The sequence below is a fragment of the Rhinolophus sinicus genome, chromosome 8 (genome assembly GCF_057876585.1).
Source record: "Rhinolophus sinicus isolate RSI-liver-muscle chromosome 8, RSI-T2T, whole genome shotgun sequence".
In the NCBI taxonomy this organism is placed as follows: Eukaryota; Metazoa; Chordata; class Mammalia; order Chiroptera; family Rhinolophidae; genus Rhinolophus; species Rhinolophus sinicus.
Genome location: NC_142508.1, coordinates 16,546,502 through 16,564,810, shown reverse-complemented (window position 1 = coordinate 16,564,810; position 18,309 = coordinate 16,546,502). Strand labels below are relative to the sequence as shown.

At 43.1% G+C, this 18,309-nt stretch overlaps 1 protein-coding gene across 3 annotated transcripts in view; it reads right to left on the bottom strand.

Annotated features, from left to right (window-relative positions):
- Positions 1 to 1,370: 1,370 nt before the first annotated feature.
- Positions 1,371 to 18,309, bottom strand: part of UBE2H (ubiquitin conjugating enzyme E2 H) — a 94,909-nt gene continuing 77,970 nt past the window's right edge. For all 3 annotated transcript variants that reach the window (XM_074315611.2, XM_019751331.3, XM_019751336.3), the window contains 2 exons: positions 10,063 to 10,191; positions 1,371 to 5,617 (listed from right to left, as the gene is read on the bottom strand). In XM_074315611.2, the coding sequence (XP_074171712.1) occupies positions 5,493 to 5,617; positions 10,063 to 10,191 (254 nt within the window). In that variant the 3' untranslated portion in view covers positions 1,371 to 5,492. The remainder of the gene's footprint in view (positions 5,618 to 10,062; positions 10,192 to 18,309) is intronic.

The window sequence follows — 18,309 nt, the reverse complement described above, 5'->3', positions numbered from 1 at the left end:
GAGGGGACCCAAGCCCCACTGCATGCACTGGGGCTCCTCAGGGAGCAGTTTGTAAAGCAGCTTCCTTGTGTGAGATCAATAGCATGACTGTTCACATGAAACACAGATTGTAGTTCTCCTTTCAGCTGGAAAATGGATGCTTGAAACTCTCAAAGCTCTTTGGGTCCAAAAACTCCACAACCTCCAATCCTGAAACCTTGGTATTTTTCAGGTTGATATCATCTCTTCTCAGGATACTGTATCCTGCGATAGGGTATTGTTTCAGGGCCTGGATGACGTTCTGAGTCACAGTGTCAGTCAGAACCTACCAGTTTAGGGAACTTTATTTTACAGGTGAACCTGAGGCTACAGCTCGATGCTGCACAGCTGGTTAATGGGATTAGAACTCCCAGCACTGGTTCAGTCCTTTGATCCACCACACGCCTGGCTAAGGGGCCAGTGCCACCCACCAGCAACGAGCCTGTTGAATGTTTTGCTTTTGGGCACTGATGGCAGCCAGGGTAGCTTGAGGGTTTAGTTGGAGTGCTTGTGTTATTCACACCTGAGCACGGTTCCCAAGCGGCCTTACCTTCCTTCTCCCCAGTAGATACAAAGCTGGGCCCACTGAATGCAGCGAGGGAAAAGAACCGTGTGGGGAAAATAAGAAAACAGTGGAGGAGAGTTGGGGGGTAACATGTGACAAAGGAAAACTTCCTTTTGTCTTAAGGGCCTTCTGACAGGACCCCCCCCCCAGTGGTAGATTCTCTAACAAACTAGGCAACATCGCCACCTGGTGGCCATAGAGGGCATGTGTTTTATAGAAGGAATTGAAATGCGGGGCTAATCCAGCCATCAGCTACTGATTCAATATCCACGTCCCCCTCCAAAACGGTGGAGGCTGGTGCTTGGGGTTGGGGGGGTGGCACACCTGTTGAGGCAGACTGCCCCAGGCAGGAAGGTGCACTGAGTATGACCTCCAGGCCAAGTGGGTACCCTTTGCTTAGCATCAGCTGACAGGATCTAGAAGGGTTGGGCTAACAGCAACATGGGAGCCATGCTTGCTGGTCCTCCTGGGACTGTCAGGCTACAGGAAGTCACAGAAGAGGTGGCGTTTTAGAGCTCTGGTGAAGCCCATCAGCCAGCCCCGTTTACAGCCAGCAGTCACCTGCTGCGCCAGGACAGGCCTCTGTAGGCAGGGCTCTTGGTTATTACTGCCTACGTGACAGCCTTTCCCACCTAACCCAGTCACCTGCCTTGTAAGAGCGTCCTCGTCCAAAAAACAAAAAACAAAATGCACTCTGCTGCTCAGTGGAGTCAGATGAACAGGAAGGACATTTAACACAGTCTGAGTAACCATGGGGGCTATTATCTCATTCATCAAGGTCCAGCCATTTGCCAAGGTATATACACATTTTATTTAAAAAAGTTTACAGTTTTCATTATACACAACTATTAAGAGGTTATAGTCAGAGGAGGCATTTGTCCTGTTGACAGAAGTGCCCACTAGATCATCACAATGCAAGGAAACAGGTGGGAGGGAGGGAGACAGGGCGAGGAAAAAATAAGTGATCAAAAGCTTAGATTTCAAAGAAGGGCTGGTAAGTCCCTTTTAGCTCTTCAAGTATCACACAATATGTACCAAATACAATCAGTAAATAATGGCCATCTCTTCCCAAGCCCACAGCCAAGACGACTAGTTGCTGAATTAAGAGTCCTGGCCCTTTCTCAGGTGAGTGGAGGGCTGGTAGCTCCCCCTGCCCCAAGGGGCCTCCACTCCAGCCAGTCCCTAATGGAATCGCCAAGGTGTTCAGCGGCCAGAACATATAAAAATGGATTCAGAAGTCCAAAGAAACGCAAGTCTTTGTGCCCAATCAGAAATGATTTGATTTCAGTCAACAAGGCTGTGAACTCAGTTAGGAAGTGATGGAATAAAACTCTTTGCTAACTTTTGTTAGACTTTCGCTTTTCTCACTGAGTCCCTAGAACCCAGAGGGGTCACATGCCATTTAAAATCAAACGTTAGTTCCCAGAAACTTGGTGTCTAGAAACTGACCCATGGAGGCTAGTAGAGAATCTGTCTTTCATGATTCTCAGCCATCCCAATAAGAGGCCTAATGAAAAGCAAGTGTCAGGCCAAGGCCAAGAGGGCTTCAGGGAGACTGGAGGGAAAAACATTCCTTTGAGGGGAGACACTCTCCAGGAGCTTAGATCAGCCAGTTGGCAATTAGAACAGCTTTTGAAGTGGAAGAAAAATGTTAGGTACTGGAGAGATGCATGGCAACTTCTGACAATTATCTCAGGAGTATAAAATGCTGGTTGAAACTGCACAGTAACCTCAAGGAGGGCAATGAGACCGAAGACTGGAAGAGTGACAAGGCCAGCGTTTTGGCTGGCTGCCACCATCGCAGCCCACAAGGCCCCGTGTTGGGGCTGCAGAGCAGCGGCCTCAATGCTGCAGCCATCCTGCTTACTGGGGTTTGGCGGGAGTCGGAGCTCAGTCACTTAACAGGGACAAAGAATGGCCTGCGCTGGTAAACTGCAAGGAAGGATTTCCAAACTGGAGGAACTAAGAAAGGGAGACTGCCAGAAACAACTCTGACTTACCACCACACCTTCAAGCAGTAATGTTCAGCCTTTCTGAGGGGCTTGTCTGAGTGTTGTGATGGGACAATCTGGAAAAGCTTTGGTATGGTAACGCCCCTGGCCCCAGCCTTACTCTATCATCAATTATTGGGGGCTCAGAGTCCTCGGATTCATAGCCAGGCCTTATTCCATTCTCTCTGCACCTGTAAGTATGGTCTTCTACCTCCTTCCTCTCCCAGGACAGGGAAGGGACCAAAAGTTAGCCTAAGAAGGGATTCTCTTCAACTCATCAAAAGTCAGTTTCGCAGTGGAGAGGAAAAGACCCACATAGAGCCAAAGACATGCATGAGACCAAGGTTAGTGCCCGATGGGACAGATTTGCACAGAATGAGAGAGTACAGTGTGATTTGGGTAGCAATTCCAGAAGCTTCCAGTTCTAACAGAGAAGCCTAATGACCTTCATCACAGACTTGGATGGTGGACACACATACACACACACACCAGCCATACTCAGATCTATTTCTTAACCCCTGCAACCTCCCCCCACAAGCCTTTATTTGGGAATTCTGCACCACCAGATTTCTAGTGCTGGAGCTCTCAATCGCAGGCAAGCTGATGTCTTTTCATTAGAGAAACATGAATTTAGTTGGGGAGCAGAGCTGTGGCACTGCTCACATACCTTCCCTAAACTTGGTTCTACTAGTTTTTCGGACAAGATTTAAAGCAATTATTATCTGGACATGACTTTTTTTTTTTTTTTAAAGGTATTTAGAACACTACTGTTTATACCATATTGAAAAAATACAATTTTTTATTGTTTGAACTCAAATCACCACCCAGCACTTTAAGCCTACCCTAAGTCGCACCTACAGTAACGGTTACAGCACAAGCAAACTGCTAATTCAGCAGGTAAGCCAGCAGAGACCCTCCCTCCCCCACAGTACTGAGAAGACAACGTGCTAGATAAGAGTGAAAGTACACCATTACATGTTAAATAGTTAATACTACCCTTCCCACAGGCCACAGATGCTAGACAGACAACTCAGTACAGTTAACCAAAGCCCTACAGAACTGCACCTTACATTGTTTTTATTAAAGAAAACCTTTTGCTTCATGCCCGTCATTAACATAAAATAAGTAAATTCTTTGCTTTTTTTTTTATTTAGGAAAATAATCATGCTAAAAGCAAGTTGTACTTTATATAGATTTTCAAAGAAAAGACTGATTGTGCTTTTTGAATTAAAAAAAAAAAAGTATCTTCCAACCTCACCGACTCAAATCTTGTGGAATATAGCACTTCTAAACTAAAAACACACATCAGAAAGAAAAATTATCCATCCCAGTGGGACGTTCAAAAATTGTCTTTAGGTTTTAGGATTGGCTAATTATGCTCTTGTCAAATTGGTTGCGGCACAAAAAGAGCAGAGGTGCTGTCGAGAGCTCTCCAAATTCAGCAGGCAACACGCAGATTTGAAGGGAACTCTGCCAGCACCTGGACATATGGTTAGCTGAGTAAACATTTGATTAGCAGGCATTTTAAACGGTCTGATTTCCTCTTAACATACACAGGAGATTTTCTTCCTTCAAAACCTGTCTTACTACTACATCGTATATCTGAATCCTTTCCTCCTCTTCAGTCACTCTGAAAAAAGCTGTGTTTGTTTTCCCCATGTAGAGTCACTTTGGGTACAAGAACCTTTATTTGTTCCAATTATTACTCATTTGAAATTTAGAATGTGTGTTGGGTCTAAAATATCCACTTCCCACTCCCACAAGCAGATGATGACCAGGCGGCTGCCAAGAGCAGCAGCAGAAGGAAAAACACAACTGAAACGTGAATGCGAGTCCCCAGGAGTCCCAGCCACCAGACGGGTCCTTCTTCCCGAATCTAATGGTCCACTGAGCGGCTGTCCAAGGAGGAGGCCATCTCTTGGTAGGTGAAGATTAAATCTGCAACCTGTCTAAGCACAATTCACACACACACCAAAAACAAACAGAAAACCCCACCAAATCCCCAAAACAAAAATAACCCACAATCACCTTCAAATTTAAAGCTTAGTCCAGGGTAGCGGTCTCAAAATGGCCACCAGAAGGCTGAGGATGTGACTCCGTACGTGCTGGATCAGAGGAAACATCTTTCCAGTCCCGTTTCTCTTCCTGTCCTGTCCCCTCCAAAAAGGTCTGGGTTACAAGCTCTACCCCATGAAAAAGAATCAGGTTCAGAAAACACTTCCCCAAGGTTCTCCAAAGCAAAACACTCGTGGCTGCAGGGCCAGGCAGCGAGAAGGGCAGGAATCTACATATAAAAATGTACTGAAAATCCGAGCCAAAAAATGGTTTTACGTTTCACTACTCCAATTAGCTCCCTGTTTTATACTGTTACTCCACAGAAATGGGGCCACCTAGGCAGGGCTCTCAGGCAGGAGCAGCTCTGCTTCTCACGTGGCTGGCTCTAAAAGCTCCCAGAGCAGGCCTTCTCCTCCCCCGTTTTTTCCCTTTCCATTTGGAAAAAGCACTATTCTATCTTCACATCCAAGAGCTGGTTGGTTTGGTTTGTTTCTTTGGAACCATCAACAAAAGAAGCAACTTTTTCCTGTTATTGTCACTCAGTCTATCTATGAGAGCGGCTATTTCTTTTGACAGTTCAGTAGCACGGAGGCTGCCTTGGCCAAATGGACCTAGGAACGCATGCACTCGGGCCGCAGACGGCTGCCTACATGGAATGTGGGGGTCGCTATGCACCTCAGGTTGAGAAATGACCAAGAAATCGAGATCTAAAGGGTGATATATAATATATATATATCAATGCTATTATTCATAAAAACCTGGTTTAGTAATAAAAAAAATTGCTTTGTTTAAATATGAATATTATAGTCTGCTTCTCATGGTTAGGAAATAATAGTCTTTCTGAAAAGCAGGTGCTTTTTCTACTACAACTCCATATCCTGGGCCTCATCTTCCGAAAAGTCAGACATAGAACTCTCCGACGAGCTGTCACCGGTGCCCTCTTCCTGTTCTTTCAGTGCCTCCTCCGTGGCGTATTTCTGGATGTACTCTGCATGGGGCGGGGGTAAAGAAAACACAAGGGCAGTGAACAGGCAGGCATGTGCTTCAGTGACCCCAAAGCCGGCAAGTCCCAGGGAGGTGCAAGCTTTCCTTATATGCTGGTGTAACAAAGACGACAGTTACATGGTCATGAAAGCTAAGGGGCACATCCCACAGGAAGATGTGGGAGTTTATGCATCTTGCCCCCTTAGTAAGAGAGGCAAAGCAGAACACACGATTTGCAGGGGAATAAATAAACTGCATGGCCGTCCTAGAACTCCTTGGGCCATCCCCTCCACCAGGTGGATGAACACCCCGAGTGGACATGTACAAGGCAGCTGACCAAGCCGGGCCTCGGCTGAAAGCACAGGAAGGCCGGCAGACACCCAGGACGATGTTACAGCGCCTCCAGTTCTCAGCCAGGCTGCCCTGACTCCTTCCTTGCTGGCTTACCAATATGGCGCCCAGCTCCCGACGTGATGGATTGCGGAAATGTGAACCCTGCACTTTCTTTTTACTTTCTAAGTTAATAAAACTATTCACCTCCCAAATAGCACCAGACTAATTATGATTCCATAGTAATTTATAAGGAAATCCCCCATCATTTTTAGATTTGCAATTATATAATTATAGTCAGCCCAAATCTATTATTTTAGGAATAGATTTTAGTCTAAACAGATCCACTTGTCAGGTTTTTGAAGCAGCTGGTAAAAACAGTCTCTCAATCTGCTCAGGAATGAGCTGCTATCTGGAGACACAGCTAGCCTCAGTGACTTTACCATGTATTATTTACCTGAAGATTTATGCTGCTATAGCCTAGGCTGAATCTGCTGGTTGAAAAAAAACACCCAACAACAAAATTTAAGAACTGCTGAATAAACAACTAAACTTCCTAAAATCTCTAAGGGCATACTGTTCTCAAGTAAATAGCCTATACACAATATGAAGTGACAAGACACTCAGAATCCTGTTCATAATGCTGGCAAGAGAAAAACATATCTTCACGTCCTTAAGCTTTGTTTTTCTTCCCATGGAGTTACAGGGACTAAATGCAAGAGGAAGATAAGGTAAATAGCCACACAGGCCTACCAAATTGCAATAACTTAGTGCAGGGACCTAGCTAAGAATATTTTTTTACATTTTTAAAGAGTTGTTAAAAAAAAAAGAAAAAGAAAAAATGAAAGAGAAGAGTAGGTGAGAGACTGTATGTGGTCAAATCTGGCATTGTACAAGCAAAGTTAGCAGGCCTCCGACTTAGAGTACTACAAATTCATAATACAATTTTACACAGATGATGAGATGAAAAAAAGCCTCTGAGTAGGTAGGAACTGACCTTAGTTTACCTTTTAGAATGAAGAGAAATGTTTATCGAAGCCTTAGAAATTTTCTCGTGGGCTGGCTACTTTGTTCCTTTGTAGAAATTAGTGGCTGCACTTTGTCATTGTTCCCTGACACTGTAACTTGGTACTATTGGCCTTAAGTAAATGCAAGGAAACATTTAGATATGTATTAAGTGATGACTGGGACAAAGCCTTTCAGGAGAGGAAAACGAAGAGCATGGTCTAGCAAGCAGGACACAGAGAGAAGGCAGTTAGCTCTAAGTGCCATCAGAGGGAAGCGTAAAGGGAGAGACTCCAGCCCGAGAGCCAGGAAGGAGTCACATCTCCACTGCCCTTGCAGGAGCTCTGTCAGACGCCATCCCAGGGGAAACGGCCAAAAGCACAGAGAGGGAAGGAAGTGGCTGGGATGTTAAAACACATTAAGAGAGATCTACATTTGTTTCCTTTCTTTAAAAAAAATCTGAAGCAAATAAGGCAAAACGTACAGATTTAGCTATAGTTGGGTAGTGGGTACATGGTCAAGCTATTCTGTTTTTCTGTAGGGCTGAAACTTTCCCTAAGGAAGTGAATATATTGGTATCTGCAACATATCCAATCTGCTTGTCACATACTGATGCATTCAGAGGAGTAAAGGCAGATGGAGCAGAGAGCCTGGCGTGGCAAGCTAAGATGCCACTCAGGAAAATGACGTATCTTCAGACAGCTCCAATGATGCCCCATCCTACAGACAGTCCAATATTCACAAGACAAAACAGCATCAACTCAATATGAATGCTGATTAATGAGCACGGTAAAGAGGGATGCATACATTGACATGTGACGTCAGGCCTGGAAATGTCCGGTGGGCAGCCTGGGAGAGAGGTTACGCCTAGACACACATTTTGGAGGATCATCTACGTGGAGAGAATCATCTAAAGCTGTGAGGGGTGAAGAGGCTTCTCAAGGGGTGGGGGAGGAAAACGGGGGCTGAAGGCCCGAATCTTAAAGAGAATGAACACGTTTACGAATGCAATGAAAAAGTTTTCAGAAAAGTAGGAGGTAAAATATCAAAGCTACAGAGAGATTCAGGAAAACAGGTCTTGATAAAGATCCAAAGATTAGGAAGAAATTAGATCACAGATTCAGCAAAGGAGGGGAAAGAAACTAGACCTTAGGAGTTTACGGCAAGAAAGCAAGAAGTTTGAAAATGAAAGGAAATAAATAACAAGACTCCTAAAGGAGTCTACAGGAGCAGGAAAAGGCTTCTAAAATGGGGGTACCTCTGATAGTCTGGGGGTAGAGGAGGAACCAGAAGGAAGGGGATAAATGGGAGAATACGGTCAGGTTGTGGGGGAGTGAGTCTGAGGAATAAGACAGGGCATCTCTCATCTCCTGTAGGAGGGAACAAAAAAAAGATGGAGATGGACACACACACACACAAACACAAAGGTACAGTAGGAAGTTGGGGTGAGCTCAGGTCTGACAGCCATGATTTTCTCAGGTTACTAAGGAAGACAAAATGATAGCCAACATTAACATTTCAGAAAGCTAGCGCTCCCTAAGCTAGAGCTAGCCATTCTAAGATACAAATGGATTACAGCAGATATATACTAAAACAGGAATAGTGTTAAACTGCTGGGCCACAATGAATAGAAGAACTACAGAAATATGCTCCGTCTGCACCACGGTATCAGTGGATTGCAGATACTGTTAAATGATTCCTTTGTCAAATTTTTAATACAGTCTCATAACAGAGATTTTTATCTGGTTGAAACTGACTGCCTTTTTCCTGAAGTATATATTTGTTTGACTATGTAGATATTCTGCTGCATAAATTAGACAGTAATTTGCAAGGTACCTGAAACCTAAGTACATTAACTAGAGTTGACTTATTTCTACTTTATCTCAACAAAAGTACCAGACAATACCCTATAGAGACCAGGGAAGAGTGAGAAAACACACAGGAGGAAAACCATGTTCAGCCAGTAGCCCCAAAGGCTCCCATTTGTCTCACACCTCAGAGTGAAGAGTAAAGGCCTGAATACTCGAGCTCCCATAAATCATTTCTACTGCCATCGCTGGCAGATGTACCTGAGGGGCCACACACTTTGCTGTTCTGAACTGCTCTGCAGATGGGCAAGTGGTGCTAAAACGGGGTGGATACCAGTGCCTGCCACACGTTAAGGAGAACAGGCCGATTTTCATGGGCTCTGAATTCTTTACCTTTTTGGTGGCACTTTATGTATCTAGACTTTTCACTCTGAAATTCTCAATCGCACAGAGCTAAAAAGAGCACGATGAACTCCGGTAAATCTGTATGAAGCGTGAGGTATTCTTTTGCAGCCTATTTTCCTTTTCATGAAATTCATGCTCCATTAGCATGTAAACTGCTTAAGAATGGGAACATAGGAGTCTAAATCCTAAAGGATGAGGAAACTGTGTTACCATCACTAACATTTCTAACTTTGATAGCACATTCCAAGTGTTAACAGAAAAACCCTGCACCAGGGAACTGGGGCCAGGTATCTGCTGTAGAGGAGAAATGAGCCTAGAAATAAACTTCCCAAAGTAATAGTAAATTAGTATGGGACCAAGAAAAGAAGCCAGCTGGATTTTTTGTTTGTTTTTTTAAATCAGTAGGTAAAATTATAAAAAATATATATTTTTTTAATTTTTTAGAAAGTCTAATGATGAATTTGGCTATTCTTTCCCAACTCCCAAAATTAACTGCTTTCCTCAAGGGCCAGGATGATACTGTCTATAAACAAATGTGAGATTATACCTTCCAATTAATACTTTATTCTCAAGTCCAATTTTCTAATTTTACAAGAGGAAGCAAATGGAAGCAAAGGTTCTTGTAGACAGGTGTCCACAGAGATTTCTGGCAGGGTTACATCTACTACCACCCAACAGGGAAGGCTTCCACTTTCTCATCTTTCCTTTCGCTCTCTCTCCTTCCCTTCTTCTGTACCGGTACCTCCAGCCTTCCAAAGGTCGTCTCTGACCCTTGGAACTACAGAGGCTGTCTCTTTTTAGACCTAAGAAACACTGTTAGCAACTGAGAAGAGCTTTCAATGATCAAAGCCCAACAGACTTAAGTTCTTCTGTCTCCAGGTTAAACTAGCTGCCTTCTCACCTTTAATTTTCTGCTTGTATTCTTCTGGTCGGTGGAGGTACATGGCTGCAGCGTCACCATTGAGAGGATCTATGGGGTTGGGATAGGCCAACAACTGGGGCAGGAAGGACTCAAATATATTGGTAAGATCTGAAAAAACAAGCAGAAATGCATCATGCACAGAACAAGCACGTTCACCTGAAATTCACTAACTCGGGTCAGAACCGCTTCCCTTCCTGGACACACGGAGGTGTTCCTATAAGTGTGCTCTGTTACATGGGGGTCTTCCTTACATGTTCCTTTCAACACCAATTAAAAAAAAATTAATTTAATTTGAAGAACCAGGTAAAGATATACCTGATAGTCACTCTGAAAGGCAATTGTCCCAATTCTAATTCACTCTATTTTCTGAGACTTTACAAATACTACATTAATTAAAACTCGTACCCCAATAATCTACAGCACTCTACATTCTTACAAAATAAGTACTCTCTTAACATCACCCTTTTCTATAGCTTTGAAAAGCCCCACTCTGAAAGGCATTCAAGCACCAGATTGTAAAAGAACTGAACACAATTTTATAGGCCTTGATGTTTAATTCAATTCTTGTAACTTCTAATGGACGTAAATGTAACCCGTTTTTCAATTATTCTGGGTAATGAGGGTAGGAAACAATATGGACCACTTAAAATCATAAATAATAAGTCAGATAAGTCCTAATTTACTGCATTTATTATCATTTTAATAAACATTAACTCCCTTCTTTCCAGATGACATCTACAGACACAGTTAACTCAAACCCTGCAGTCACGTAATATTTTATCAAGTAGGCCCTGAAAACCTGTAGAAAAAACCACGTGTCCCCATAACTTCAGAGCTGCTGTAACCTCCATCCTATTTGCCCCTCAGTTAGCAGACAGTGAACTTTGGGACCTTGTGTTTCCATTTCTCTGCCCTACTCTCGTTACTCTATCACGTTATAAGAAACATTTCCGTTTCTGGAGGGAATGCTAATGTACAGGAGCAGAAAAACCAATTTCTTCTGCCCTTTTAATGGATTTTTTTCTTTGTAGAATGAACAGTATTATAAATGGACATTTTGTCAAGCCACATCACTTTAGATTCATGGGTCTCACAGCCAGGGGTGATTTTGCCCCCCAGAGGACATCTGGCAATGTCTGAGAAATGTTGGGTTGTCACAACTGGTTAGGGGAGGGGGGCAGGTGGTGCTGCTCTTGGCATCTCTGGGGGCAAAGCCCGGGAGCTGCTCCACACCCCTCAATGCGCTGGACAGCCCTTCACGACGAGTCATTACACGGACCAAAATGTCGATAGTGCTGAGGCTGAGAAACCCTGGTCTAGATGAGAGGGGATGGCCAACTTTTTGTATAGGGACAGTGAATGCTTTAGGCTCATGGGCCACATTTAGTCTGTCACAACTACTCACCACTCAGCTCTGCTGTGGTAGCACAAAAGCAGCCATAAATAGGTAAGCAAATGGGTGTGGCTGTGTTCCAGTGAAACTTTATATACAAAAACAGGCAGCCAAAGTTTGCCGACGTCTGCTCCAGAAAACGCTAGAAACAGGAGGTGGCTCTCCCTCGTCAGGTTAAGGAACGGAGTGGTCAGAGAGAATTAGCTAGAGCTGCACTATTCAACAGAACTTTCTGCAACGATGGAAATGTTCTGTATTTCAGCTGCCCACCCAACACGTGGCTATCGACCACATGAACTATGGCTAGTGTGCCCGTAAGGAGCTGAATCTTTCATTTCATTTAATTCTCATTAATTTAAATAACGACATGAGGACAGTAGATCTCGTACTGGACGGTTCAGGTCTCGAAGTGATGTGATGGCGAGTCCTACACGGCGAGTCCTGTTCTCACGTGTTACTGACACACGGCAGGTTGGTGTTATTACATGGACTGGGGCTCTCTCACCTTCATAAAGCTAACTTTCCAACGAACCAGATTACAGTGAGATTCCCATGTACCAGGAAACAAATGCAGAGATTCCTCGTCAAAAAAGCAAACAAAACAAGAACCCCTCCACCACCAAATGACCTTCCAAGATAACCCCCAACCATCTGTAGTAAGATTTTCACTGCTATTGTACTTATAATTTTTTCAAAAAGGAAGAAACATACTCAACAAACCAACAATTATTCACGGTACAAAACCACTGAAAACAAAGATTTGAAAACTGTTTTTTTTTTTTTTTAAACTATTTGTAAAGGCTAAAGGACAGAGAAGAATATTTCCGCCTTAATGCTGGGTGGAGAAAGTCCATAAAATGGTATGTCCTCTAGAATTAAAACTGTACAGTGTGTGTGTGTGTGTATGTGTGTGTGTGTGTATATACACACACACACACATATATATATATATATACACATATATATATGATATTTAAGTTATGTCAGGGCAATAGGCTTGTAATTTCTACTTCTCACACTGCAAATGACTTTACTTTTTTTACCTTTAAAAATAGCATTTTCCTATAAACATGTCCTTTCCACTTTTACATATGTTTGACATGTAACACATGACAAGTCTGAAAAATTTCTTTTCCTCTTATTCCTGAGTAGGCAGGTTATTAAGGCAGTGGTAGAAAATGCCAAAAGGTAAGGAAATTAAGAAGAAAAAACAAGGGGTGTAGAAGTTTACAAACTGAACATGATCCCAGATCAGAGTTAGTAAGAGTTACAGTAACACTGGTAATAGTAACAGTAGTGGCAGCAGCAACAGACGCTTACACAGCAGGGACTACAAGCCAGGCATGTTGACACTTCACAAACACACTTAATTTCACTAGAGCCAATGAGGCAGCTGCCATTACTATCTCTGTTTTGCACATGGGGAAACAGAGGCAGAGAGGTTAAGTAACTTGCTCAAGGGGCTGGGTTGCAAACCTGGGCCTATCCACTATGCTACCTCTGATAATGCATAACGTGAATACTGTCTTAACTTTTGTGAGGGCACAAGCTCCCCACATCTCGGCATCAAAATACCCTCAGAGGTGGCCACAAGTTCAAGGCCAGCAGGATGGTCTCGAAGTGTTTCAGGCGTCTGTGGTCGAAATGTCTGGTATTTCCCAGTGTGCTTGTGTTCAAGTGGCTCAACCACAGGAAGTTCTGATACCTGCACACAGTGAATGGGGCTTCTCTTGCCACATCCTCTCTCAGGTACTGCTCAGAAAGATGAGCAGCTGAGTGTTCCTACCTACCATGCAGCAATCAAACCTTTAAAAAAATAAAGTCCTGGTTGTATTCACTTTAAATAAGGTTCAGAAGTGCTTCCGGACTCAAGAAATATTGCAGACAACATGTTTTCATAACTAGGAGTTTCACGTGTTCCAGGAACATATTTTATACCCTTCCTCACTACTTTGAAGGTTTTCAAGCCCCAGTAAGGGGCTCTGCCTAGGTACGTCTCAAACAAATAAAAGAATCCTTGATTGTTGAAACATTCAGATCATACTCTCTTATCAAAGGCAGCATCATTTACCCCATTCATTCAAAAGCAATGGTCTTTGAGAGAATTTTGGTCCTGCCTTTTTGTCCACCAGAATTACTGGTAGTTGTTACACAATATGCATGCTGAGGCCTCATACCCACCTCAGAGATTCTGATTTAGGATTGGCTGGTGTGTGTGTGTGTGTGTGTGTGTGTGTCTGTGTGTGTGTCTGTCTGTCTGTCTGTCTGTAAATACACAGCCAGGAAACACTACCTACCCTATGTACCCCCTATCCCCAGAGACCAAAGGGGAAGAGGGCTATTTGCTTGTGGGTTCTTTGGCTCAAGAAAATGTCTTGGCAGCCAAGCTGAAGAGGCTCTAGTTGAGTGGCCTGCCCTGACCCTTTCACGGTTCTTTTCTGCACACCCTTCAAGTAACCATCACTTCCTCCAGGGGGAGGTATTCCAAAGTGGATCCCTTTCAGAGGGGGACTAAAGGGCTGCTTTAGGGTAGAGGAAATGGTGAGGGCTACACCTAACACACTGTGACATCGGGTAGAGCAAATTCCATCAGGCTGAACTGTCCCCAGCAACAGGGATGCTGGCTCCTTAGTGGTGAACAAGAGGAAAAACCTGGAGACCACAAGTCTAATCTCAGGCCTTCCACTGACTTGCTCTTTGACCTTGGGCAGGTCTCTTTCTCTCTGCATCTCAATTTCTTCATCAGCAAAAAGAGAAGTATAACACTGCAGTTCCTTACAAGGAAGAATTACACATGACTAAAAATGACTATAAAAAACAGACTTCAAACTGCATCAAAGGACTAGACTAAAATATTAATACAAATATGTCATCTTCTTAGAGTAGAAATTTCATCGAGGAATACATGTTAATTAAAATGAGTCACACTGGAAAAAAAAAAAAAGCACCAATTCTTCAAGTAAAGCCACTCTACCAGGTGACTCACAAAAACATGGCGCATTGTTTAAAGGGGAAAACACGAGAGGGAATGAATCACACATCTCATGTGTTATTCTTGGCTGTTTATGAACCAGTGACCATAAGTTATTTCTTCTTTCTCTATTTCCTTTGAAAATTAAAATGGCAACTTCTGTAAAGCCTGTTATCTTCAGGTTAAAACCCTGTGGGCCGCCCAAAGCTTCACGTACTCTGCCCCACCAGGAACCCCTATTACCAAGCAGGCAGTCCTCTCAGAGGCTTTCACTTGCATAATCTTCATTTGTTTTTCTGATGTAACACGCAAAGAGCTGTAACTCACGGAACACAACCATCACACAGTGCAGGCACTGCCACTGCTCCCTTCTCAAATGCCACCTATCCTACCCCCTTTTCTAATTCTACTCTTTGTCCCCCAGATGTCCAGGGCCCTGGGTTCCTTCTTTTTAAAGCCAAACAGATAACATACTGAAAAAATTGTTTGGAAAGACATCAGCCACTTGCACAGTAGTGTGAATTCTGTGGTATTTGTATTTTAAGAAACAGCCTCATGGAGTGGCCGGTTAGCTCAGTTGGTTAGAGCGCGAGCTCTTAACGACAAGGTCGCCGGTTTGATCCCCACATGGGCCACTGTGAGCTGTGCCCTCCACAACTAGATTGAAACAGCTACGTGACTCGCAGTTGATGGGTCCTGGAAAAATCACACTTAATTAAAAAAAAGAAAAAAAGAATTAGCCTCATACACTCTTACTCTGGGAAGCTCATCATCTTATAATAAGTCTATGCTGATAACTACAAAATCTTTCTAATCGATCCTTTGTATTTTTTGTTTTTAATTTTTATTGGGGAATATTAGGGAATGTGTTTTTCCAGGACCCATCAGCTCCAAGTCAAGTCGATGTTTTCAATCTAGTTGTAGAGGGCGCAGCTCACTGGCCCATGTGGGAATCGAACAGGCAACCTTGGTGTTACGAACATTGTGCTCTAACAACTGAGCCAACCGGCCGCCCTATCCTTTGTATTTCCAGTCTTAATCAAACCTGACATGTCTAAAATTATTTCCCTAAAACCCTATTCCTTTCTCCTAATAGCTAGGCTGACTCCAACGCCTTGTTCCTTGGCCCCAAACTTCTGGAAAGACCATAGTTGGGCTTTCCTCCTTTTTTCCATGTATCAGTTTCCCAGACTCGATACTTGTCTTAATAAAACGCATCTAGTTCCTCTTCTGCTTCCCCTGGCACGTGACTACATCAAGGCCAGCATACCATTCCCGGCCTGGATCAGGGCAACCATCTCCTAATGGGCCTTCCAGGCTATAAACTCTTGTCTTTGTAATCAGCTTCCTTAAAACAATCACTCAGGTCATTCTCTTCAAGAGCAAGTTCCTCTTGTTTGCCTTCCCAACTCCTCATATTCCAGAAGCATGTTATCCAAACAAACTTGTATTTCACTGGGCCCCTCCCCCGGAGGAAGACCCCTGGTTTCCCAAGCTGAGAATCCCTGAGCTAGCCACAGGTACTTAACTGTTCTGTAATTCAATAGGGAGCAGGGCTGAAAGGAGGGGAAGAAAAAGCTCACAATTATCGAGGTAAAAAGGTGGACCAACATCTGGGCATCCAGAACTGATGATTTGCTCTGACTTACACGGATCTCTTGCCCTGGGCTTTTGGCCATTATAGTTACAACTAATGGCTAAATAAATTGGGATCACCTGGAATTTCAACCACATTATTCACATCCTTGATTTACTACAGAAAATCAGCATTGGTTGACTTTTGCTCATCTTACAGGGAATTGTAATTAATTCATCATGAACTGCTAAGCAAGTCATGAATTTATGTGTTCAAAATAAAACCCAACCATAAAATTCCATTTCATGTATTCAACAAGTATTGTGTGTGTATGTGTGTGTGTGTTATCTACTATCTACTATATATATATATATATATGAAACATACACAAATATACATGTAGCCGATTTTTAAAATGAGATTGAAACAGGGAAATGAAATTTCCAGATTTCCTTCAGTTATTTAATAATTTTAGGTTAACTACTAGATCTTCACTTTTCTACTCGTTTATCAGCCTCTAAGAAGTTGCGATCTTAATGGATTTGAGTGTTTTTACTTTCTCCTGCTCAGTCTTGTGAACACTAAGAAACAGTAAAATTCTATGTCCCACAAGGAGGAGTCAGAAACCTATGCACCTCATGAGCCAGACGGGCAGCACTGCATCTGACAAGCAGTGATGTGTGAAAAAGACATGCTAAGCCCTGGGCCCTAAAAGAAGACAGACTTGCCCTTGAGACCGTCAGTACAGCCAATGCCCTCAGACAGACAGGAGGGCTTCAAAGAAACGGCGTTAGGATTAAAAATAACGTTCTCCACGAGAACGGATTTAACCCGGCTTTAATGAGGAAAAGCCTGCTTCTCTGGCTGTTCTGAGGGCATACGTGTGTGGCGAGCTGGAGCAGGCCACCACTAAGACTCTGTGGTACCAGGGCACAGAACCAGTTGGCCGCACGGCTTGCCATGCTATATTTGGTTTACTGAATGCTAACACGCTGCTAATGGAGTAATAGATCCAGCCACCAATCTGCTAGACTATAAATTCAAGAATGTATCCAGTTACTAAACTGAGAAAGTCTTCTATGGATAAAATATACACGAAGTCTGAACTCATCAGATGTATGTATGTTCTTATGTTAGTCCACGGCAATCTTTTAAAGACAGAATGAGGTCTCATGAAGAGGGTCATGCAGGCAAAAAACAAAGCCTCCCTCCTCACACCTCTCAAAACAAAGGGCAATTAGTAGGAATTAACAGAAATTAGTAGTTAGACCTTTGAAGGATTTTTGCAATATGCATGATATACTGCATCTTGCTAGTGGTAGCATTACAGTTTTTAAGTATTCCAACCTAGAAACAGGTATTTCTGTTCTATGTGGGAAAGAGCAATGTCAAAGGTGTCGAGTACTAAACCCTGGACGACGACCGGCTATATTCTACTAAACGCCAGATCAACAGCCAGAGGCGTGGAGTTACATAACGTGGAACAGTTTAAAGCATTCCACCAACTTAGAACACCATCTCCCATCCACTGCCTAACTGCAGCTCCCCCCCAACCCGCCCAATGTATTTAAACTGTACAGAACTGCAGAAGAAAATGAATGCTACTATTTGTATTAGAATGAAGAAAACAGGTTCTTGTTCATTAAAAACAATCCCCTTGTTGGCACGTCAATCTCAGAACACTTCCCACCTTACTTTGGTGTTCTTTAGAGGTCACCCTAGTCCAAACCTGGTATAACCCTGCTTACCTTAAAAGACTGAAAGCTAAACCATGGTAATAGGATTTGTTATTAACTTGCCAGAAATGAGGGCAGTTAATATATAACTAGCTAGTTGGGTATTCTTAGTCATACTAAAACTCATTATTAAAGTTTTTAATTACTAGACAATAATTTAGTTTGTCCTTAGCATCAAAAAAGAACAACTTCACGCAATTACAAGATAAGTGGCCATGCATGGGGAAAGACTACCTATACAAAGCGATCACATACAAATGGAGAGAAAACAAATCCATATAATCACGACTGAGCCCTAAAACTACAGCCCCAAAGGAAGTAGAATGGAGTTGTGGCTGTCTTTCTCAGTCTGGTTCATGTCCCATGATCCAAAGCCTGGACCACTCCAGTGTTCTAGTGTTGACCACCAGTGAATGTGAATGTGGTGTTTTAAAAGAATTTCTACTAAGTCGTTCAATCCCAAAGGACCCTGTTTTAAAGTGTATAGCTAATTAAACTCTTGGGCCTCATACCCACCCCACGGCTGAGTACCTCCAAGCAGACACATAAC